The sequence below is a fragment of the Antechinus flavipes genome, chromosome 5 (assembly GCF_016432865.1).
Source record: "Antechinus flavipes isolate AdamAnt ecotype Samford, QLD, Australia chromosome 5, AdamAnt_v2, whole genome shotgun sequence".
Taxonomy (NCBI): Eukaryota; Metazoa; Chordata; class Mammalia; order Dasyuromorphia; family Dasyuridae; genus Antechinus; species Antechinus flavipes.
In genome coordinates this window covers 47,595,115-47,620,559 of record NC_067402.1, presented here as the reverse complement: position 1 = coordinate 47,620,559, position 25,445 = coordinate 47,595,115, and the positions used below count along the sequence as shown (strand labels likewise).

General features: G+C 38.7%; 1 protein-coding gene across 2 annotated transcripts in view; it reads left to right on the top strand.

The window, feature by feature from the left end:
* The window catches only part of CFAP69 (cilia and flagella associated protein 69), a 65,196-nt gene that overhangs the window by 21,481 nt on the left and 18,270 nt on the right, over positions 1–25,445 (top strand). For both annotated transcript variants that reach the window (XM_052000910.1, XM_052000909.1), the window contains exons 7-17: positions 2,851–3,000; positions 3,115–3,292; positions 7,335–7,458; positions 9,563–9,611; positions 9,743–9,864; positions 11,776–11,992; positions 15,645–15,809; positions 18,821–18,933; positions 19,631–19,749; positions 21,287–21,368; positions 23,081–23,273. In XM_052000910.1, the coding sequence (XP_051856870.1) occupies positions 2,851–3,000; positions 3,115–3,292; positions 7,335–7,458; positions 9,563–9,611; positions 9,743–9,864; positions 11,776–11,992; positions 15,645–15,809; positions 18,821–18,933; positions 19,631–19,749; positions 21,287–21,368; positions 23,081–23,273 (1,512 nt within the window). The remainder of the gene's footprint in view (positions 1–2,850; positions 3,001–3,114; positions 3,293–7,334; positions 7,459–9,562; positions 9,612–9,742; positions 9,865–11,775; positions 11,993–15,644; positions 15,810–18,820; positions 18,934–19,630; positions 19,750–21,286; positions 21,369–23,080; positions 23,274–25,445) is intronic.

The following is a 25,445-nucleotide window of genomic DNA, read 5'->3' as shown; positions in this document are numbered from 1 at the left end:
GTAATCCAGGTAAAGCTTAAAACCTGGTAAATCTTGTGGGATCCCTCAGGCCTCAAAGTCAGGAGATCCATCAGTAAGCATTCATTAAGCACTTTGTGTATACTAGGCACATTTAGAACTGGGGGTGAAGGTAAAGATTAAAATGAATGAAGGGGAAAAAAAGCCCAAAGCAGTACCTGCCCTCAGGGCCCTCAGCATCCTAAGGTGAGACACAAGTAACAAATACACAGAATAGATAGAAGGTATCCCAGAGAACACACTAGCAAGGGGCGGGGCCAGGAAAGGATTTCCATAGAAAACAAGATTGGACCCAAATCTCGAAGAAAGAGAGAGAAATTGGGAGGGAAAATAGCCCAGACAGGAAAAAGAATGGCCAACAAGCAGCCGAGAAGAGCCGTGGGTCAAGCCTGTGTGCTGAGTGCCGGAGAAGGCCGGGAGACAGGAAGGGGACAGGTCGCAGGGGTGGTCCCGGTGAGACCCACTGGGAATCACGGGGAAGGAAACGACCGGGAACTGGAAGAGCCTTCGGGTCGAATGGAAGGAAACCAGAGCTCGCCTGGAGTGTTCAGAGCTGAGGGCTGGAGGAGATGGAGGGGAGCCAGCCCAAGGTGGGCAGCACTCACTGAGATCGCCAGACTCCCAATGGAAGGCCCCCGATAAGGGGCCTGAAAATCCAGGAGAGCAACACAAGGCTTGTCTGAATAGGCCGGAAAACCAGGGGGCAGTCCCAGGAGGAGGACACAACCGAGAGGCCGCCAGCGACAGAGGCTGCCAGTGACAGAGGCCACCGGTGGCACCAAGCACAGAGGCCAGACTGGGGAGAGGCCGCCTACAGAGGCCAGACTGGGGAGAGGCCGCCCGCAGAGGCCAGACTGGGGAGAGACCACCAGCAGCAGAGGCCGCCGGTGGCACCGTGCACAGAGGCCAGACTGGGGAGAGACCACCAGCAGCAGAGGCCGCCCGCAGAGGCCGCCGGTGGCACCCTGCACAGAGGCCAGACTGGGGAGAGACCACCAGCAGCAGAGGCCGCCGGTGGCACCGTGCACAGAGGCCAGACTGGGGAGAGACCACCAGCAGCAGAGGCCGCCGGTGGCACCGTGCACAGAGGCAGACTGGGGAGAGGCCGCCCGCAGCAGAGGTCGCCGGTGGCACCGTGTACAGAGGCCAGACTGGGGAGAGGCCGCCTACAGAGGAGGAGCCTTTCAGGTGCTTTCTGCAGAGTTCTGGCTCCAATAGAGTAGACAAAAAGTATATATATGAAATTTGAGTCAAATCTTCCTTTAAAAAGCTGGGACCGATAGATTAAATATCTACAGCCTGAGATGGGGCTTTCCCAAAAAAGATGTCCCTGTTCTGGACCCGACTTCAGTCCTGGGAGAATCTAACCTCAAAGAGAAAGGATCTAGATTTCTACCCCACTTCTTCCTCCTACTTCCTTCCTCTCATATATACTTTGTTATGGCTCATGTCCAGGGTCTTCCCAAAAAGGAGTGGGTCTCTTCTAGAAGTGTTCTCAGGACACCAAGTGAAAATGTTTGTAGGAGACTTGTTTTATTTCCTCCACCATAAAATAAATGCTTCAAATACAAAAGCTTATTGATAGCTATTAACACTTGATTACAATGTAATGTAGCAATTCTGCTTTACTCTCCTGTGAAGAAAAAAAAGACCCCTAAGAACTTAGGTGCCTGCTGAACACATTTTATATCCACCCCATATCTATATTATATATAGTAGTGGGTGAGACCCACTACTCAAGGCCCAGTTTGCCTGGAATCCTGGCTCATCCTCCTGATCCAGATCATCTCCAGCAAGATGATAGAGGCCTAGAGCTTCCCCTGCTGGGCAGCTGGCGCCTGACTCAAGGACTTTGGGCCTGTCCAAGGACCTCTAGAGGCTAGAAATACTCATCTTTAGGATCCCTCTTGAAGGCCCCCCATGCTAAGGGAAAGGCAAGGACCTGAGATGCAGCCTCATTCACATTCACAGTGCCCTGTGCTTACAGCCACCTCCATAGCTGCTGCAGGGGAGTGGAGGGAGCCGAACCGCCACCTCCTCATCGGGAGGAGTCCGTGAGAGGGATGGCAGCATCCCAAGTGACACGGCTCGGAGGATGGGAGAGGGAAATGCCTCCCCATACAAGGGATAAGCATCCCCAGAGCACAAGTTCTCAGGAACCAAGGCAGAATCATCATCTGATGTTACGGGAGATGCCCTGTTCTGGCAAATCAGGGGCTCCTGTGATCACCCACTTACCTGGTCACAACCCTAGATTTGTTTCAGCTTAGAATGGTGCAAACTAGATAATACACACAGATGCCGGGTCTTGAGTGCTTTTTAACCAAACATCTATCAGTAGGAAAAGTACTGAGCTCTATTTTAAGTTTCAGGTGCAAGCTGGGGATTAACAAAAGGATTGTTTTCCTTTTTATTCCTAAAATTCCTAATGTTGAGGAAATTTTGGGATTATCTATTATAATAAAATTTAATGATTTTTTAATTTTATATTTTCCAGTCCCTTTCTTTAAAAAAAAAAAAAACCTATGGGCCAATAACCTACATTTGTGTGTGTTTATGTATGAGTATGTGTATATGTATATATGTATGTGTATATACATGCACATATATATATATTTATACATATTTATAATGTGTGCATTTGTATACATATTTGTAATATGCACATTTATACATATATTTATACATATATTTTGTATATATTTTGTACTGTATATTTCCTCACTTTTTATAGGTTATCAGCAAGTTACTTCAGCTTATTTTTAACATATTTTACATATATGTGCACACTACCATTATATGCAATAACTGCACATTTCCTCACTTTTTTAGGTTATCAGCAAGTTACTTCAGCTTACAAGATTCAGATGATTGAATCAGGGGGGTTGGCAGAAATTTTAGTCCTTTCATGGGATCTCCTTCAAGCTGAACTTCTTGAAAAATTATGGTTACTTAAAACTTTGCAGCATCTCTCTACTTCTGGTTTGTACCTATCATTAAAATAATCAATTTTCACACTACCTATATTTCTAAAAAGTGGACATTTCATGATACAAATAATTCATGTAGTTTTTTGTGTGGTTTTTGTGTTTTCAGAAATTAATTGTAATTTAATGATAAAAGCCCTAGCAGCCAACAAAATCTGTTCCTGCCTAAATAACCCAGATCCTTCTGGACAGCTTCTGTTCCGTTCATCAGAAATCCTGTGGAATTTATTAGAAAAATCTTCAAAAGAGGAAATCATCAAACAGCTCAGCCACTTGGAATGTTTACTGTAAGTCCTTTGTGATAAACCCTCAGAAGCCTGGAGATCTCAGAGGTAGCCCAGTGAGATCGCTGCGCTTGGAGTGAGAAGGCCAAACTGACCTCCAGGCCCTGGTCGGTGAGTCCTTCCTCAGCTCCAGAGCTGGAAGACCTCACAGAGCTGTCCACAGAGTCTGCAGGCCGTTACGGTGCCCATTTTTAGCACTGGCTGAGCCCCTGCACCAGAGCACGTCAGCCACGTGGGAGGTCCCAGAGCCCGCTTCTTCCAGACGAGGCTGTGAGAGGGACAGGCTCTTGGGCACTTTCTGCGCCGGCTGCCCTCACTCCCCGGGGCTCAGCTCTCTCCTTTCTCTCCATCTCAGCCATTCCCCCTATCTCTGCCCCCTTGTCTCTCGTGTTTGAGCTCCTTTCCCCTGCATCTTCACACCCTGCTCTCTCGGGGTTCTCCTCTGCCTCTTTGGCCACCACTTCTTTGTCTCCTTTGCCCGATCTCTTGTTGGGGGTCCCCAAGGCTCTCTCTTATCCCTCTATGGACCATCTCAGCACCTCATCATGGGGTCCATTCTCAACTCGGTGCAAAAGCTAACTCTCCGTGCCTAGCACTGAGCTCTCTCTGGACTCCCAGCTCTCTGCACATGTCCAAGAGGGATTCCAGCCTTAGCGTCCTTGTCTTCTCCCCAGGCCCTCCCCCTTCAGCTGCTGCTGAAGGCGGCATTTACTCCCCATTTCTCATCCGTGACCGAGTCTTGCCTCCATTTGTGAGACTCGTAGGGCTGAACGAGAGCTCGGGCCTCCCTTCTCGCTCCTCCCCCTGCCGCCGATCGGGTTCAGCCCTTGTCTCGTCCAAGCTAAAGCTGCCACCTTCAGTGGGCCTCCTGACCTCAGCCCCTGCCCCAGTCCAGTGTCAGCTGTCAAAGTGACTTTCCTGAATTTGGCTCTGACCACGTCATCCCCTCACCCAGTAAGGTCTGCTTGGTCTCCAGGACCAAAATCCTCTGCTCGCGCTTGAGACTTCCCACAACGGCTCTCTGTGATCCAGCCCTAGCAGCCCATTTGCAATCCCTCACATGGGACACTCCATCACTCATCTCTTTGACTTTTTTTTCCCACTTAACAAGCTTTTGTTTCTCTCCCCCTCACCTAGAAAATATGAAAATAAAAACAAATCTGTAACAAATTTGCATAATGAGACAATGAATTTTCCTATTGGCCATAATGTGTCTCATTCTGCATATTTAGTCCACCACCTCTCTGCCAGGAGGTGGCCAGCATTCTCGGGGGTTGGGCATTATATTGAGAAGAGTTAAGTCCTTCACATTTTCACCTTTTTTCCAGCGTGTTACGGTATAAGCTGTCCCCTTGCTTCTGCTTCCTTCACCCTACACTGATTCCTACAGTTCCCCACAGGGCTCTCTGAAATCAGCCTCTCATTTCTTGCAGCACACTAGTTTTCTGTTACGTAACCAGGCCACGTTTGTCCATCCTGTCTGTAGCTGATGGGCTTCGATTCTTTGCCTCTGCTACAGAGTGCAGGGTGGGATTGGCAATGCCGTAAGGGAGGGCAGGTGCAGAGGAGAGAGAGGGGCTAGTGGAGGGGAGATGCCCAGGAGAAAATGGAGAGGTTGGGGGTCCGTAGTCATGGTGTGAGCAAAAAAGAGTTTGGTAAGGGACAGCCCAGCGGGAGGGGAGAAGCCCCCAAGTTGTGGGCAGACACGGCGCCCTTGGAATTCTTAAAGGGGAAGGTGGTCTGACTCTGAATGAGTGATTTATTTGGCTGGATTATCTCTCTATTCATATAGCTCCTATCTACACACATATACTTATATACATAAATATTTATATATACACACACATACATACACATAATGTACATTTATATTTCTGAGTAATTAGACTCTTAAGTCTAATTTTTTATTTTGTACATTATGCAGAACAGAATTTCTTTTATTTTTGTGGATGATACACAGAAATACTGATGATTTATGCGGCTGCTTTTCAATGGCTGTTCCTTGTCCCTGGTGGGCCTTGCCTCCGCTCCCACCAGCTCTCTGTAACCATGGCAATGGTTACAGACTATGTAACTGACAATGACAGACAGAATGCAATGGGCCCAAAGTCACATGGAAAAGGCGCCCATTTGGAATAAACATCTAAGCCATACTGAGCCTTTTGGGAAAAGGGACATGGAGGAGGAGGGGGTTGGCCGAAAGTAGAATTAAATGGCTAACGTACAAGCTAAAACGTACAGGGCCTCGGCTTCCTCATCTCTTAAGATATTTTTCAGTTTTAAATACAATATCATATGAGCATATATTACATGGTAGTAGTAGTACAGTTAAATGATTCTGTGTCATAAGGGCAAGAGCTACTTAAGGAAAGTACTGAAATAGAAATTAATGTTCAAAATATAAATGATCATAAAAGAGGGTCACAAAATTATTAGATTACTCTTTATGAGAGTCTGCATTAATGAGGCTTAATAGTTACTTTGCTGCTGTTACCACAATCTGGGAAGCATAGCCATTGTCTTGGCAGAAAGATAGCCGCTACTCCCAAAGGCCGTAACAGGCCATCAGCCCATCTCCTCCTGACAGGATGCCTAGAGTGAAAAAAAATAATCCAAATGAGATTGGGAGGATTTTAATTTTTTGCCATTTTTAAAAATCAGATGCATGATTTTTATCTCGCAAAGAGGCAAGGTCACTGAAATAGGTTGGACTTTTATTGGCACACCCCATCAATGTTGATTATTCTGTGAGATTTATATTTTCTGTTTGCTGTCAACAGGTGGCAGTGAAGCACAGATAGTGTAAGATCCACAAAGTCCCTCCTAACCTGGCTTTTCCGAATAGCTCAAGCTATCAGTCATCTATCATTTTTCCCATCTAGCTTTTTATATTAAAAAAAAAAAATGTATTCTACAGCAGGGCGAATATTTATTAAATACTGATTTCTTGAATTTAATAGTTACCCTGGTGAATACTACGTAAAACATAGAACTGCTTAGCCTTGATAACCTGATAGATAACTTAAAACTAGTGTATGTTGTTATTTTATTTTATTGTCTTTCTGATCTAATTAGAATTCCTATGGGAGGATTCAGACTTTGAAAAATAATCCCATCACCCCTATAAACTCATAATGAGAATCCCTCCCAGACCTGCCTTAACCATTTGACCTTATCAAAACTAGCCATTTCAGTCCTTGTTTTCCTGTTGGAACCTGAAAGAACCAGATCTGTGAAGTTCTGTGTGCTCCAAACCCTAAATTACTTAGCCCATAACCGCCTGCTTAGCTGTGAAATCTGACTTCATAAGATCATAGGCTTGGACCTGACAGGGATTTTAAATTTCATATCTAATTTAGTGAGTTTCCTGGTGCAGAAAGGGTTAAGGCACTTGCCTGAGTCCCTCCCGGCAGGATTTGCCTAATAAGACCAGCTCTTCATCCATTACCTCATGCTGCTCTTAACCCTGGGATTAGACATGGGAGTTGAAAAAATACTATTGAAAAGGAAATTGTTATTAAAGGGGTATTTTAAAATTAAATAACATTTTATTTTCCCTGTTATATGTAAAACATAATATTTAGCATTCATTTTAATAAAATTTTATTTCCCCCTATCATATGTAAAAATAATTTTAACATTTGTGGGTTTTAAAATTTTAATTCCAAATTCTATAATTACCTATTTCTTCTGACCTAAGACGGTAAGCAATTTGATACAGATTATACATGTTCATTCATGTTAAAGCATATTACCTCATTAGTCAACATGAAAGAAGACAGACCCAAAGGAAAAAAAAATAGTCTGCTTTGTTCTGCATTTAGACTCCATCAGTTCTTTCTCTGGAGATGTAGCATTTTTCATCACGAATCCTTGGATTTTGTATTGCTGAAAAGACCTAAGTCAGTCACAGTTGATCAGTCACAGCAATGTTGTTGTTACTGTATACAGTCTTCTCCCAATTCTGCTGTTTTCATTTTGAATCTATTCATATAAGTTTAAATGATCCTTTTGTAGAATATAAAAATACATTTTCCCCCCCTAGGGCTCTGAAGGAAGTATTTAAGAATCTGTTCACTAAAGGTTATCGTCATTATGATCGGCAGCTTAGGAATGACATCTTAGTAATCACCACAATTATAGCTCAAAACCCGGGAGCACCAATGATTGTAAGTATTAATGAGTCTAATTGCCCTTTGTTTCGTTTCCATAGAGTCTGCACTCCATTTGTCAGTCTGCCAATCAGTCTTTGTCTTCCATGTGATGTCTTTGCACTTCACCCTAGATTGTGCCATGAAATGATCTTGGTGAGATTCCCTGTAGGTGCTACAGTGTTAGCAGCTGCCCACTGGCACTGAGCTTCTGGCAGCATTAGGGTGTATGTGTATTTGTGGGTACGTGTGTGTGTTTGTATATGTGTGTGCACATATATGTTTGCACACGTGTGGCATGTGTGGTTGTGTGTGGCATTGTGCATGCAATGCATGTGATTGTGTGCGGTCCTTGTGTGTGCACACATATGTGTATGCATGTGTGTCTGTACATGTGTGCATGTGTTTTGTGTGCTGTGTAAGTGTGTGTGCGTGTGTTTGTGTGTGTGTGTCTCCCCCTTTTCAGTTCTATTGATCCTTCCTGTTGCCCTCCTTCCCAGAGGCCTTGCGTTGGCGCCTGATCCCCTCCTTCACGAACCCGCGCCCAGGCCGGGTGAGGTGACGTCAGCCCCGTGGCCTGTGGGTCCCTCAGGAGCACGGGCTGCCCCTTCTGCCCCTTTCTAGGACTGCAGCACTGGAGCAGCCTCTGAGGCACTGTAGACAGTCAGGACCTAGTTGTTGAATGAAATCTGGCCTGTGAATTTAATGGCTATGGCCAGCGTTCCCACGGTGCCTTGGAAGTTTGCAAATGTGAAGCCTGTAACAACTTTTGGGGGCCCAAGCTGTGATCCCCTGAGAAGCCAGGGGCCTTGCCCCATCCCACGACCAGCAAGGGCCTGAGGCAGGACTCGCACTCGGGTGTCTGTGACTGTCTGCGGCCTGCCTCAGAATCAGGCTCCCAGGAGCACCCGGCAGAGCACAGGTAGAAGCTCCGGGCTCAGGGATCCCTGTTACTTACGGTGCCGCAGTGCAGAGAGCCCTCACTTTGTGATTCATGTCCAGCTGGGTGACCCTGAGCAAGTCCCTGCACCTGTTCACCTCAGTTTCCTCATCTGTAAACTGGGTTGGAGAAGGAAATGGCAAACCCCTCCAATGTCTTTGCCAGGAAAACAAAATGGGGTGATGAAGAATTGGACGGGACTGAAAGTACTCAGAAATAGCATCATTGTTCTGTATAAATGTATATGTGACTGGAAGTGCCGGGCCAACTTAGGACGCTCTTGCCCCCAGCTTTGAGATCAGGGACTGCTCTTTGGATCCGTAGTGCTTAGGGGAATGCCTGCCCCATACTATAGGTGCCTAATAAATGACTGTTGACTGACTGATTGCTCCTTTTAACCAGGGTTTCAGTGATTTTCCATAGGTGTTTTGAGATAAGAGAAGATAATCTTAATACTTAGGACTGCAGCTTCCTAAAGGGGTTAGTATTTACTCCATGGACTTAGAGAGGCTCCAGGGTGAGTATAGACGGTCCCGGCTCTGCCATGCTTCCACGGCCCTCATCTCCACCAGAGTCAAGAAAACTCAAAGTGCTACTAGAAAAAACGAGACAAGTGTATGTTACCCCGAGACTAAAGCACTCTTTCATATCTTACTCCATTCTTCAAGTCATTGCACGTCAAGGTGACCATTTCTGGGACTTTCTTGTTTAAGAATTTGACAGTAAAAAAAAGCACCAATAATGGGAATGGTTCTTTCATTGGCAAAAAATAAAATAAAATAAAATAACTAGCAAGAATGGAACCAACTTGAAGCTAAGTTTTCTTCCTTCTTGTTCCCCCTTGGTGGTATTGATCTGGATAAAGTAACTTTCCAGTTCAAACACATTTTGGATAGTCAGCAGATTTTGAAAAATAACTCATAAAATATTCACCATAATAGCCTAGAAAAAGTCTGAAAAGTAAAAAGTAAAATATGAAAATGACCAAAAACCATAGCTTAAAAAGTCACAAATATATTTGACCATTTACTTTTCATTTCCTACCTCTAAATGGGCAAGTTATAGATACATTTAAGAGAGTACACAAGAGCCTCTGATTTACCTCTTCCCAGAAGTTTTACTTCCCAGGTATTTTTGTCTAAATTATAATTTAATATTCTATATGTCTTATCAATTTGTTAGGAAAGTGGATTTACCCGAGTTCTGATACTATTTGCAACATTTAATGAAGGTATGATCTTGAATTATTTTCACTTACTTATTGTAATGTCAGTATTTCACATCTGTGCCTAGTTCCATACCTGATAATGATGATTTTGATAGAATTTATTGGTAATGTTGTTATGGTTTTTTTTTTTTCAGTTAAAAGTCAAGATCCTTTGGTAAAAGGACTTAAACTTTCTAATAGCTATGAAGATTTTGAGCTGAAGAAATTGCTGTTTAATATCATTGTGGTTTTGTGTAGAGATTTGCCAACTGTACAGGTAAGGAGTAAGAAAGCAAATAAATAAAATAAACATGAAAATTCTTGAACTTTCTTTGATTTTGTCAATTCTCAATTTTCTGTTTTTGTATCCTGAATAGAAATAGGTGCTTAATAAAGGCTTCTCTTCGGATTAATTTTTACTATATCAAGGAGGAAAATTATTGGATGTAAATTTCTGTTTTTTAAAATTTCCTCAGTCTAACTGCTAATGTTAGGTAAGATAAAACCAAGGAAAAGGGGAACCCCAAACCCTGATAGTTTATAAATATTTCCAGATCTTCTAGTCAGAGGGTGGTCAATTTAGCTTACTCATGAGGCATGCTTGAGAACCATGATTAATTTGCCACTTCTTGGGCCAATATTATTATGAGTTCTTTATTCTTATTATTTGTCTTAAAGGCCCTCTTTCAAGTTCTATGAGATACCTCCCAATTCTAATACTCAGACACTGTAAGTCTGTGTTTGCCCCATCCACATTTTTAATGACTGTAAACTTCTAGCAAGCTGTCTCTTGGCCTTCATATTCCCACATAACAAGAAACCATGTCAGTTATTTCCTATGAACTACCCATGGTATATCAAATGAAAATGCTCCATATTTATCTTCAAACCTTGTGCCATGTTTTCTATTTTGTTTCAGATATTATTCTTAATAGCAGAGTACTAATCATTTGGCAGGAACAGCTGCTTTCTGCTTATTTTCAAGCTTTCATTTGAAAATACTAGATTAAAAAAATTTCAAAACAACTACGAATTTTCATTATGTTACCTGAATCATATATACTGTGAATCATACATATTCTATATCTAAGATATCCCTCAGTATCTAGCACAACCTTTTGCAAACATCTAAATCAATAACAATACAACATAGTAAACAACATATTAAAACAAATTTTGGCTATCCCTTATATTCTAAACTTCACTGTATGTGAGGTATAACAAATAAGCAACCAGAATTTTCTAGGATAGTCCCAGTTTCAAGAAAGGAAAAGAATACTTTTAAGACTTTGCTAAATGAATATTTTTAGCAGACCATTTGTCCCAACTTTGATTAAGAAAATATGATCACTCTAGGTGATGAAAATTTATATGTGTGTGTGTGTGTTTAGTCATATTTAGAATGATGGTTTTAACAGATGCATCAGAATTTACACATTCAAATGAGTGTCTCCTTCAAAACAGTCATTGTGGGAAGCAATATAAATATGCCAACAACTCCAACAATTGCTTGAAATGTTTTTAGACTTCCTATTTGGAATTATCTTCAGAGCCTACATCATATTATTTTAAACATCCTGAGAAATAGTAAATGTTTGTCCCTTGAAAGTATTTGCATTTGTGAAGTAGCCAAAAGACATTCAGAGCAAAGTCCATTATATTCAAAATCAGGTTTTCAGCTCAAAAAATAAGCATTATCATAAAGTCTTGAGACTGGGTCTCTAAAGGCAGCAGCACTGAAATGAACAGAGCCATTCTGGTCTTTTATCTTAAATATCACATTACTTTATGGTAATACTTCATTGAACATTATGATTTTCAAATTTTGTTCAGAGCACACAGCACCAGGTAAATTGTCGTTTTTAACATGTATATTCACTTTGATGAACTTTGATTTGATTCTACAGAATTTCTTCTATTGATTTTGTAATTAAAAGACAGGCAACTTCCATATAGTCATAGATTACACCAAAATCTTTGATATTTATTATTTACTGTTTTCATTTCGGAATAACTAAGTGGTCTGTTGTCAGTTTGGTTTGTCTGTCTTTATCGGGAGGCTTTTGAAAGCACTATGCTCAAAAAAAAAAAAAAAACAGAACAAAGACTTAACGGGAAGAAGAAAAAAATTAATCTTTCTACAAAGATAATACCTTTAAACTTACATGTACCTTGCTTTTTATTGCAGTTATTAATTGAAGGTAAAACAGTGGAAGCTTTGTTTTCCTATATTAAAAAAACTGAAAGACACAAAGTAATTGAATGGTCGGCTGCTCAGCATGAAGAATTACAGCTCCACGCAATTGCGACCTTAGCATCAGTGGCCCCTTTGCTGATAGACGATTACCTGGCTTGCAATGGAAATTCTCGAATTCTGATGTTTTTAGAATGGTGTGTAAATGAAGGTGAGTGGGCTTTGAAAAGCCTACTGTGGTTTGATATTCTAATAGAGAGAATAGGACTGAACTTATCATTGCAAAATAAAAAGTGTAAGATGATTGATCAAACGAATACATGATTGACTATAGATTATATCGTTTTTAGAGCGGGGGAATAGTTTTAAGGATTCTAGCTCAAGCTTCCCACTTTCAAAACAAGATTCTTGAGAGTTATCTGCACACAGAGAAGGGACTATAGGGACTGTGTGGATTACAACATGTATTTACGTTTTGTTGTTGTTTGCTTGCATTTTGTTTTCATTCTCATTTTTTTTTCTTTTTGATATAATTTTTCTTGTGTAGCATGATATTTGTGGAAATACATAGAGAAGAATTGCACGTGTTTAACATATTGTTCATAAAAAATTTGGAACACAAGGTTTTTGCAAGGGTGAAGGTAGAAAATTACCTATGCATATGTTTTTAAAATAAAAAGCTTTAAAAATGCAAAAAAATAAAAATAAGATTCTGGAAACTCAGAGAGAGATGGAATCATTACTCTGTCACACGGCAAGTCAGTGACCCAGCTGGAAATAGAATCCAGAGCCCTTAATTAATAAATCAGTCAGTGTCTTTCCCACAATACTACACTCTCTTTAATGTGCAAACAACAAGTTGTTTTTTCTTTGATTTTATCTTTTTAAGAATCTTTTTAAAAATATTCAGAACTCAGAGATTAGAACAGAAATTGACAAATGTCTGGATCAGAATTGTAGATGAAGTGAGTTAAAGTCTATAACAACAGCTCAGTCATTTGAAAAATATTAAACATATCTGATTTTATTATCTTATCACACCTTATCCAGAAATAATACTAGATACTAGTTATCATTCTACAGCCTGCTGAACTAAAGACATTTACATGTATTCTAGACTTGTACTAACCTTTTTCTTCAGGCTAGTGTGGGTTGTTTTTTTTTTTTTTTTTTTCAATTTATAAAAATCTATTTTTTCCCTATTACAATTCTGTCATTTCAGTCCATGGTAGTTTCATTATAAACAAACATCACTATTAGTTTTTTTTTTTTTTTTACACATGTGCCAATAATGCTGAAACATCATAGAATTCTCAGAATAATTTTACACAAAAGGAACACTCCCTGGCCCCATTTTCTTATAACTCTGTTCACAAGGACTTTGTTAATTGGTTTAAAAAAAAAAAAAACCCATTCACACCGAATGGAATGTAACATCATTCTTTTTTTTAAATTCTACACAGACACAAAAAGCCCTTGTCATCTCTGAGAGAAAAGCAGAGCAGCTCCATTTCATGAATGACAGCACGGTTGAAGCTAAATAATACAAAAATAATTTGAAAAAAAATCCCTTGTACTATACACGCTCAAATAAATCAAGAAAGATAAATGGCAGTCTTTTCAAATAGCCAGAAAAATGTATGTCTACTCAGTCGGGCTTTGTATTTCAATTCTGTATAACCCACACAGCGTGCATATATGTGTGTGGTCAGATGTGTATATTCTATGTAGAATAGAAGCCTCTAATCTATTTATCTAGTTCTAATTTCTTAGCTATTTGACTGACACAATTTAGAGTAGACTTTACATGATTGCTTCTTTGAAATACTAAGAACTTGTACACATTTATTTGACTTGTAAAGAACTGAAATATTACAGAGAATGCAATCTAACTTTCAGGCTGGTGTGTTTTTACAAATGAGATTATTATTGACTCAAATTTTGGCAGGCAAGATATTTGCATTATCTTTGGGGGAAAATTGTATCGTCCTTAAGTGTTAGAAGAATAAGTGTGTAGATGATATCCATTAGGCGTGACTTGATCAAGGGAAATTTAAGGGAGATAAAAATGTCCAGAAAAGCTGAAAAACTTGATATTGTAGAAAACAGACATGATGTGAAAAAAGAAAAAAAAGAGTAACAATAGAGTTGGTTGATGCCCTGATCAAGGATGAAACTAGTAATGATAAAAAATAAGAGGTAAGAGAAGGGAACATTTCATAGAGACTTAAATGCAGAAGTATTAGAATAAAGAAAGTAAACTTAACATTTTAACCTGAAGAAACCTTTGAATTCTGTTCCTGAAAAAAAAAATGGAATATATATAATTTAAAAATTATTTTTATTTCATTATTTCCCTATTATATGTAAAAAATTAACAATCTTTTTTAAAATTATATAAAATCTTAAAATTTAAAAAATTTAAAAAAAAACCTTTCAAATTTTCTCCTTTCCTCCTGTCCCTCTGCCTCTTGAGAAGGCAAGCAATTTTATATCAATTATACATGAATAGTCATTAAAAACATATTCCCACATTAGCCATGTTGCAAAAAGAAAACATAAACAAAATGAAATAATAAAATAAAGTTTAAGAAGAATGCTTCCATCTGCATTCATAGTTTATTAGCTCTCTGAAGGAGATAACATTTTTCATCAGAATTGTCTTCGATCTTTGTCTTGATCAGAGCAACCAGGCCCCTCCCAATTGATGATCTTTGCAATGTTGTGTTCCAGTTTACAGTGTTCTCCTGATTCTGTCACTCTATAGGAGCTCACCTAAGTCTTCCCAGGTTCTTCAGGACCATCCTGCTCATCATTTCTGAGAGCACAGTAGCTTTCTGTCACGGTGCTCTACCCCGGCTCGCTCAGCCGTTGCCCATGATTGTACAACAGGTCCTTTCCCCTTTTCTTTGCTCTCCGGCTGGCAGATGTGGCAGTATTTCTCTTCACTTTTAGGACCCTTTGGGCAGAACCCCGGAGTGTTCTCCAAGACGGTTGGGCTGGGAACGACACCAGTGGAGCCTTGAGGTCCCACTTTTTCCTTACTGCTCCAGCCTTGGTCATTTTCTTTTTCTGTCACATTAGCCACTTATAGGTGTGAAGCGATTTCTCAGAGTCAGTTTAATTTACACGTCTCTAATCAGCAGTGATTTGTCTCAAAAACTCATCTTATGGGGGAAGGGAGAGCTTTCAGTAATACCATTTGACTTGGGAATCAAAAATAACACAGTTTTGAAGAATCAGAATGAAGAGTGAGCCAAAATGGAGTGGGGAGAATTGTGGAGGACATAAATTAGCTGTAGCCCATTACCAGGGATGACCTACATACAAGGAGCTGGAGAACAGCACAATAGCCCCCTGGGGGCTACAGACCCTGCCTAGAGAAGGGAATGCCTTTTTTCCCAGCATGGCAATAAGATGGAAGGAAAAGGAATATGGGATCAAATATCTTAGCCCTGCCATTTACTACCTTTCTTGGGCCTCAGTTTCCCTTTCTATAAAATGGGGGTGGGGGTGAGGAACACCTTAGTTTCTTCCTGCACTAAATCTGTTATCCTAGACTTAAGGAGCTGGCTTCTGCTTAGGTGCCTCACAACAGAAAAAGATTGAAATTGCAAACAGTCAGATAATAGCCTGTGTTTCCATTTATAGGCTGCTGTTACTATGCTGCTAGGCTGCCTAATTAAATCTCATTCATTTTCATGTACTTTTCCATTTGTAAATCTCTGGCATTATGAAATTATAAAATGCTGAAAGGATTGATTTTTAGCTTTAAACACACAGTTCCTTTCCAATGAAAGCTTTTCAGATAATGCATGCTACATAGCAAAGTAAAATTTTTGTTTTTTTAATGTCCTTCTTAGAAACCTTCTTTAGTCAAGGCAACAGTTTCCATGGCACGGGTGGCCGTGGCAACAAATTTGCGCAGATGCGGTACACCATGAGGCTTTTGAGAGCTATGGTATCCCTTGGTAACGATGTTGTAAACCAGGATCTCTGTGACCATGGAGCTATTAATCAATTAATAGGTAAAGTATAATGTGATATTCTGTTAATGAAAATTAGTTTTTAAAATGTAGCATCATACTTATTATTTTTATATATAGATATGTATACATGTATATATGTTCTTGTATACATGTATTTATATATATACATACACACACATTTTTTCATACACATTTATCCATCTGGTATTTTTGCTTTGATAGCTAGAAAACATGTACAATTTTGCTGCATTTGGTATCTCTTTAGGAATAATAGGTAATCTATACCATACTAAGATATAGAAAGATGGGGCTCACAAAAAATGTAGCAACAGTAAAAGATATCAAATATTCTGCCAAGATTTAATTCTTTATGTGTAAAAATAAACAACTATATCTTTCTCATTAGTATGCAAATTTGCTTTTCATTTTTAAGAAATGGTAAAATTATTTTAAAAACACCAAGGAATTTTTAAAAATTAATTTCTTTATCATTTATTATCAGTAAATGTTTAGTTTGCATACCTGCTTTATATACCTATATATTTGGGGTCATGTAAAAATTTTTCAGGTAAAAAGAGTGGAAAAACTTTTAAAAGCCATGATCTAGGTGGCGAAAGTCAGCAAGCCAAAGAAATTGAGAGAGTTAGAATCAGGAATAATTGTTCAGTTCTTACCTCCTTCATGTATGTCTGAGGTACCCTTTATTCTGAGCCCAAATTATTTGGGTCCAGGGATTCATGCTTGAGGGCTAAAATGCACTTTTGGATCATCAAATGCAATAAAAATCCTTTTTACTAGTGATCATGCATAAGTACACAATTTTCAAGGTTAAGAAAGGTATAAAATGCAGCTCCCCTTCATCATCACCAGATCAGAAACTCCCAAAGCCTTCTCTGCAGGCAATAGTGTCTACTCAGCTATAACTTCTGACATTCTCTCTAGTGACTGTTCTAGACCTTTTTGTATTTTAGGTGGCAAAGAAGCCAAATATATCCCTGGCCCTAAAGGACCAAATCAGCTCCCCTGCAGCTGGGGCCACCAACCAGTATACAGTGCTCTAAGCAGAGCCACCCAAAAAAGCCTAAGGTCAAAAAAAATTAAAATTAAAAAGCCTAAGGGTGCCGGAGGACAAGGAAAGGCTCATGAGGCAGCCGGGTGATGAGAGAGTCCACAGGACCCTTCTAAACCCCCAGCCCGCCCTTCTCACCTTATTTGCTGTCCCCACCACAGATAACGAATGATCATTTTTCTCATTATACTGTGTCACATTGCCTCACAATTTAGCTGGGGGGGAAAACTAATATTAACCTCAATGTGAGTCAGCCAGTGGTGTGGTAGCCCCCCAAATGGTCATTTTTCAAATAGAATTTAAAATATGCGAGATTGAAGTCCCATTCTACCTTGACCAGATCAGATTATATTTAAAGTACTGTTTTCAGTTCTGAGGAGCACATTTTAGAAAGAATAGTATTGGTAAATTTAAGCAAGGATTTTTAGCTTGGCGATCATGAGCTATATTTTAAAATATTTTGCTGACTTTCTTAATATAATTGGTCCCATTTGTGTTTCTATAATTTATTTTATGCATTTAAAAACATTATTCTGAAGAGAGTTCACAGACTTCACCAACCTGCTGAAAGGACTCCATGACAAATACAAAAAGATTGAAGAATCCCTGAGTTAGAGCAAATGAAGAGAACAACAGGTATCGATTAGTGAGACTGAACCCATGCTGCATGAGGATCAGTTCAATCAATAACCCAGTCACCAACTGTTAATTAAGTAACTAGTGGAAATGGTTAGCCTGGAAAGGAGAAGGCTGGGGGAGTACGTGAAATCTGCCTGGAGACATCAGAAACGAAATGGTCTGGCTCATTTTGAGACGACAGAGCCAGGGATGGAGGGCAGAAGCTGCTGACTAGAATTTGTCAAAAGAAAGCATTCCCCACAATTAGGACAGCCCAGAAGCAGAATGGGCTGGTGTAGGAGGGGAATGTCTGGTTTTAGGATTTAAAGGAACGGAAAGCCTCATGCTCAAACCACAGTGTTTGTTGAATAATGCACAAGATATTTGGTGCCCTCTTAGGAAGAGTCACAAGGAGACCTGTTCCCTTCCACCTCATGCTGCCCCCGGATCCCTGCCTATCTCTAACCCAGAGAAATTAAGCATTGTAGCTTAATATGGCTGCCCCTAGGTGCGACTGCTCCCAGGGAGGCAGCTCTGTCCACCAAGTGACCACCGGGTGCTAGGGGCAGGTTTTCCTGAGGTTCCACAAAGGCAGCTACGTCCCTTGAGCTGAGGGAAGAGAATGACAGCACCAGTGAGGCTGGAGAAGTGAGGGGCTGAGTAGGTCCCAGCACAGACCGCGTCTCCGGGGGCCGCCCGTCGGCGTGGGCCCTGTGGAGCACTGCCCTGTACGGATGGAGGCCGTCAGCTTGGCAGGCCTGCTCCAGGACCAGCTTCGCCCCTTGTCATTGGGACTCAGCCCACGGCTAAAGCTGGAATGAAGCCTCGCCCCGACCTGGAGATGGCACGTCCATGTCCATGTCCGTGAATCCATTCTGGCCCCTGCCCCCCTCACAGCTTGTACAGCAGCACGTCCACCGGGGATTGCGAGAACTCTGCCCTTGTCGGTCACCGTGGCTAGCCCGCCAGGCAAGGAGGACGCCTGCTCCAAATGGAATCGGGTGTCAGGATCAGGCAAAGCGTGACATCCCTGCTGGATCGCAGGGGCATCCCTGATGTCTCTTACACTTGGACCCCAGCAGAGGAAGGGAATACACAGAGGTCAAGTTGGAAAGGTGATCTCAAGCCGTATGATGGAGAACTTTTAACTGGAAAGGAAAAAGCACTGAAGGACTGCTGCTTCAGTCGCAGCTCTGTTCAAAGGCTTTAAAAGGGGTTGTTCATTTTGTCCTTTGCCTTGGATAGCACCTTATAGAAAAGTTTTAGTCTTGGGAAATGTAGTAGTCAAGTAATAATCTTGTTAATCCTGTATTAATTCAAGTAACATCTAAAAGTTTCAATCTTTTACATTTTATCCTGCCAGGAATCTTAAAAACCACAGCAATCCAGCTTAAGGAAGAGGCCATTGTTTTGGAAATTAAATCAGATATATTACTTATCTTGTCTGGTATTTGTGAAAATAATAATCAAAGGAAGGTATGTATTCCCCTGAATTAATAAATTGTTATTTGGCTACATAACTCTTAATTATCTAAAATAATGGAGAGCAGTCATTCAGGAGTTTGCCCATTCTCACAGAGAAGTGTGAATATCTAGGCCTGGTGAATCTAAGGGGCAGAGAACTCTTGAGAAAACCTTTTCTCAGATAATAAACAGTCTTAATGAAAAACTATAATGGAGACAGTGGAAGCAAGAAATAATAGAAAGTGAATGGTGTGGGGAGAGACAGCCCTGTGGCAAGCAGATAATCAGTGATACAGAAAATCCCTGTGTTAATAATCAAAGATTAATTCTGTCATCAAATTTATATTTAACAATTATTAAACAAAAACAAAACTCTTAAGGTTGTAGAATTTTAGTCTTAGAAGTCAGTTGTACTCATAAGACCTTTTGTCTATAAGGAGAGAAAGGAGGAAAAGAAACAGACAAAAAAGAATTAAATGTTTTATTCCAAAAATATTGTCATATAGTTTAATCTCATCTCTTAAAGATAATCACTTGAAAGAACGGGATACAATATCTATGGTTGAGTAGGTCAAATTTTAAAAAATCAACATTAAAATGTATGTTTTTCTCAACAATGTTTTGTTGAGGGTAGAAAAATAGGCTGAGGAAAAATAACAGAGTATATGTTCCTTTTAAGAAGTGATTTTAATAAACCTTTCATAAATAGGAAATGTTTGGAAATGAAGGAGTGGATATAATTCTTCAGCTAATGAAAATTGACCCTAAAAAGTTTCAGAGTGGATTAGGTTATAAACGACTTCTTTTCAGTACATTGGACTGCTTGTGGTAAGTATTTTGCAGTAACTATGGTTTGATCCCATAAATGGATCCTGTAATGGAAGTAGAAATTATTCCTAGTCAGTTTTTTGGCATTTAAACCATGCCAGAAAGATGACTACCCCTTTAGAAAGAAATCCCTAAGAACGAAGACCTTTCTCATGTGAATGACAAAGCAAAGTTTAGTCTGTCTCTATCTTAATTTCTGAAATTCTGAAATTCTGTCTGCCCTAACTCTCCCTTGTATCATTTAAGCACAGAAACAAAGCTATTTTATTCTTCATGTACTTGATATCTGTTAAATCCATTATCAATCTCTTCAACAGACTAAAGAAATTCCTTTAACTTCTCTTTACAAGTGCTATTTTCCAAATACTTTAATGATATTTTTGGTCTTAAACAACCTCACACATTGCTTCTCTAAACAGTAATTTGCTAGATAGAGAAAATGACTTAACATTTTCCTTTTGCTTCTTCAGTATAGTAAATCACATGAGCTACATGGCACAGCAAACTACACGTGTCAAACTAATTCTCCTTGCACCCCTCCAAATGCACTGTATACAGTGGCTTGTAGGACTACTCAGCTCATTTCAGATATACAGGGCAAGGCCCCGTTCTCCAGAAATCCCATAATTGTCAAGGAGAGAGAAAACTTGAGTTCCTTGAGAGCGGCTCTTGTTCCTCTAAATTTTGTCTTTCAGCAGTGCCCGTCACAGTGCTTAGGACAGAATTGTGCTCTGTGAGTGTTTGTATATATATTGTGTTGGTGAAGTGAATCTTTCTATAGGATTTCCAAGAAGATTTCGAGTCTTTGTGACTTATGCAGTCTTCTCATCTTATTCTGCATGAAGGGCATTCTGTCTTGAGTCCTGTTAATACAGTATGCATAGATTTGTGTGATTCTCTCTTGGGGGAAAGTTAGCTTGACTGACAAAGAGGGAGGTATCCTGTCAATTCCTCTCAATTCATTGACTCCCTAGTAATGTATGAAAGTCCTAGACACTGTCAGACCAACTACTTAGCCCACAGATTCAGCCTAAAATTTATCACTTTCAAAATAAGAACAAGCATTTCTTTTTTTAATTAATGGGTACTTAATTATGTTCTCCTTCTAAAAAGTTGTGACAATGAGTCTGGGTTCACCCTAATAACAACTACATTCATTGTGATTTAACATATCTTTAGAAAGTTAATATTGATTTTTAAAAATTAAATATACTTATCATTTTTAATACATTAAAAACACATTACCTACATCCAAATTTTATTTTTATATCTTGAAAATATCAACTTGTTAGCTTAAGGGAATGCCTTAGATTTCTTTTAGAATACCTATTAAATGAACAAAATATGCCATAAATTGTGTTTGTGGGGCAGCTAGCACCAGCAAGTGACAAAAGTGGCAAGGCCCTGAAGTCAAGAGGACTTGAGTTCAAATTTGACCTCAAATACTTAACACTTCCTGGCTGTGTGACCCTGGGCAAGTCTAACCCCAATTGCCTCAGTAAAAAAAAAAATATATATAGTGTCTGTGTCTCTTTAGGTGCTGTGTTTTGGGATGTTATTCCTTAGAAGACTATTTTCTTGAAAAAGATGGTATTTTCCTACTTTTGGATCTGCTAGCTGTAAGTAATACAACAACAATAATAACAACTAATATTATAAAATACTTAGTATGTATCAGGCACTATGTTAAATGCTTTACACTTATCTCATTTGATCCTCCCAACAGCCCTGGGAAGTGGGTGCTCTTATCCCCAATCTTCAGAGGAGTAACTTGAGGTAAACAGAGAGTTAACTTTCCCAGGTCAAAGTTGAACTCCAGTCTTCCCAGTTACAGACTTAGCACTCCATCCATTGTGTCTCCCAACTGTTAAAAAAAATTTTTTTAAGTGTTTAAACATTCTCCAAAAGTAGAGATCATGGGGTTTCGAAAAAACCCCATGATATGAAATTTTAAGGGCTAGATTTGTGCATAGGAAAAAAAAATTGCCTCAGAACCAAATCCATTTTGTACAAATATTAAGTGCCACAATTCAGTAATCCTTTGTTAAGAAAATAAATGGAAGGACTAGGAAAAAGCACCTCAGAGTAAAGAGTACTGCAGATAGGCCATTGCAGGCCAATGCAACTCAAAAGATGCTCATTGGCCCTAGAGGAATTTCTCACCAGCTTCATTGATGCTCTTTGGTCAATGGTCCATGGTCAAAATGAAGTGGGAATCTAGAATCGGCTTCCTCAACTATATTTACTATCTTTCAAATTCCATGAAACCCAAATCCCTTTTTTATATGTCTATAGCCAGTTTGATTAGCTTGTTGTTAAAAAGATAAATATAAATTTGAGGCAATATAATGTTAATTTTGAGTACATTTTAAAATTGGCCAAATTATTAACATTTTTCTCCTGTTAAGAAATCTAGTATTCAGTATATCATTATTAATAAAACACAGTGTCAATATTTTTATTATTCAACTTAAAGGAATAACATATTTCTTTAAAAATATTTCTGGGGAAAAGAATATTTTTTGAACTGAAAAATGTCTTCTTGAGACTTTCTCATTCTCAATTATGTTCTAGAACTACTGTGTCTGCTAAACTTTACCATTCTTAACTTCTAGCCCAGAGAAAAGAAAATCTGCTTTCTTTTTAAACTATAAGAATGAAAATGAATTAAGGCTAATTCTTGGGAGTGAAGAGAAAATCATGAGAAAATATAGTTTTTAAAATGGGATTAGTGAATTTATAATATTGAACAGGAAACCTTTAACTAGAAGGGTATCTATGTGGGTAAGAGAAATGGGGGACAGAACCAACTATTTAGCACTTCTGGAATGATTATGGGACTCAGTTAATATCAGTGTGCCCAAGTAATCCTGGATACAGATTCATTCTAAACAAAACTACAAGAGAATCGATTGTAAACTAGATTAGAAATTTATTGAGTTGTTATAATATATATGTATATGCTTGTTTACATATGAGATACATAATATCCATTTACATATACACATATTTATATGTATATATGTGTGTATATATATATGTGTGTATATATATATATACACATATATATATACATTATACATATATGTGTGTCAAAAGACAATTGCTTTTCATATTGGCCAGTCATCTCATTTTTTTCTCTAATTTTTACATGTTCAACGACATTTCCCATTGCACTACATGCATTATTTCTTTTCATTTAAACAGGAAATTATCCCAAATATTATTTAATTGGATTCTTCTATCTAAAGAAACATAAAGGAAGATTTCACTTTGGTCCAAATTGTTGAATTTCTTTTAACATTTTCCTTCTCTCTTTTTCATGATAAAGTTAAACCAAAAAAACTTCTGTAATCTAATTCTTGGAATAATGGTTGAATTCTGTGACAATCCCAAAACTTCTGTTCATGTCAATACTTGGCGAGGAAAGAAAGACCAAACAGCTGCAAATCTCTTAATTAAGTTGTGGAGAGAAGAAGAAAAAGAGTTAGGAGTAAAACGTGATAAAGATGGGAAAATAATTGGTAAATATAAGCACATTTTCTTATACTTCTATTTTATTTTTTTTCCCTAATTGCATGTTAAAACAATGTTTTAACATTTGAGTTTTTGATTGTTGATTTTTGGGTTTTTTTGTTTTGAGTTCCAAATTCTCTCTTCTTCCTTTCCCCACTCCCTGAAATGATAAGTAATCAGATATAGGTAATACGTGTACAATAGTATAAAACATTTAGTTTTAGTCATGTTAGTCATTTTGTACAAGAAGACTCAAAAGGGAAAAAAATGAAAGGTGGCTGGTGAAAAATAGTATGTTTTAGTCTATATTCAAGCAATGTCAGTTCTTTCTCTGGAGGCCTATAGTATGCTACATCATTAGAACTTTGGGATTGTCTTGGATCATTTATTCCTGAGAATAGCCAAGCCATTCACAATTCTTCACTGGGCAGTATTACTATTACTGTGTCCATCATTCTCTTGGTTCTATTCACTTCACTTTGCTGCAGTTCATGTAAATCTTTCCAAGTTTTTCTGTAATCATCCTGTTCATCATTTCTTACAGCATAATAGCCTTCCATTACAACCATATACCACAACTTGTTTGGCCATTATCCCATTGATGGATGTCCTTTTGGTTTCCAATTCTTAGACGCCACAAAAAAAGAACTGCTATAAACATTTTTGTACAAAAAGGAAGGGGGGGGGACTTTTTTTACACCTTTGCAATATAAACCTAACAATGTTTTGCTAGTTCAAAGGGTATGCACAGTTTTATAGGCTTTAAATATAATTCCAAATTGCATCCAGAACAGGGGGATCAATTCACAACTCCAGCAATTGTGTATTAGTGTCTCAGTTTTCCCACATCCCCTCCAACATCAATCATTTTCCTTTTTTGTCATAGCCATTCTGATAAGTATGAGATGATAGCTCACAGTTGTTTTCATTTGTATTTCTTTAATTAATAATGATTTAGAGTATTTTTTATATGACTAATAGATGGCTTTGATTTCTTTGGCTGAAAACTGCCAATTAATAAAGTGTCAAAAAACCAGGCAGTTTTCATTTTTGCACTCAATATTATTAATTTGCTTATGTTTAACAGGTTTTTATGACCTGTTAAATATAAACATATTAATAATATTCAGTGCATTAAAAGAAAAAATATACATTTTAGACAAGAGCTTTTTTAAATAAAGTATCAAAAAATCTAAAGGAACTTTATCTTTGAAAAGGATGACTTGAAAATACAGTAAATTTTTCTGCCAAAATGTGGGCAGAAGCCCCAAGTTGTTGACAATCACTTGTGTTAGTCCTTTATATAAGTACAAGGTTAAATCACCTTTGGAAGGAATGACAATTTTAAGCTAAAGTTCATTCTTTCCCTCAAATTGAAAATGGCAAGAACCTGAAATATTAGTCTAACACCCCTATGTAGATGAGTAACCAAGTATAATCATTAATCAAATTTATGTTTTGAGTTTTAAAATGTGTAAAGTTCTTCCAGTAACCTTGTAGATAGAAAGTATAAATATTATTACTCTCCAGATGAAAAAAATAACTCACAGAGTTCCAGCCATTCAGAGTCAGAGGCATATCATAGTTTTGCTTAAACCTAATTACTGTTTATTCATATTTAAATGGAAAGTATTTCCCTTTAACAAAATTTTCCTTTAAAAAATCTCCAAATTTTTTGGATAATAGCTTTTTATTTTTCAAAATACAAGCAAAGATAGCTTTCAGCATTCACCCTTGCAAAATCTTGTGTTCCAAATTTTTCTTCCTCTCTTTACCACCACCTCTCCTCTGGACAGCAAGTAATGCAATATAGATTAAGCATGTGTAATTCTTTTAAACATATTTCCACTTTTATCATGCTGCACAAGAAAAATCAGATCGTTTCTGATCTGCTGGTCGTTTCTTACAGAACAATAATATTCATGTACCATAACTTATTCAGCCATTTTCCAATTGATGGGCATCCACTCAGTTTCCAGTTCCTGGCTACTACAAAAAGAGCTGCCACAAATATTTTTGCACATGTAGATTCCTTTCCCTCCTTTAAGATCTCTTTGGGATACAGACCCAGTAGAAACACTGTTGGGTCAAAGGGCATGCACAGTTTGATAGCCCTTTGGGCACAGTTCCGAATTGCTGTCCAGAATAGTTGGATCACTTCACAACTCTACCACAACTCC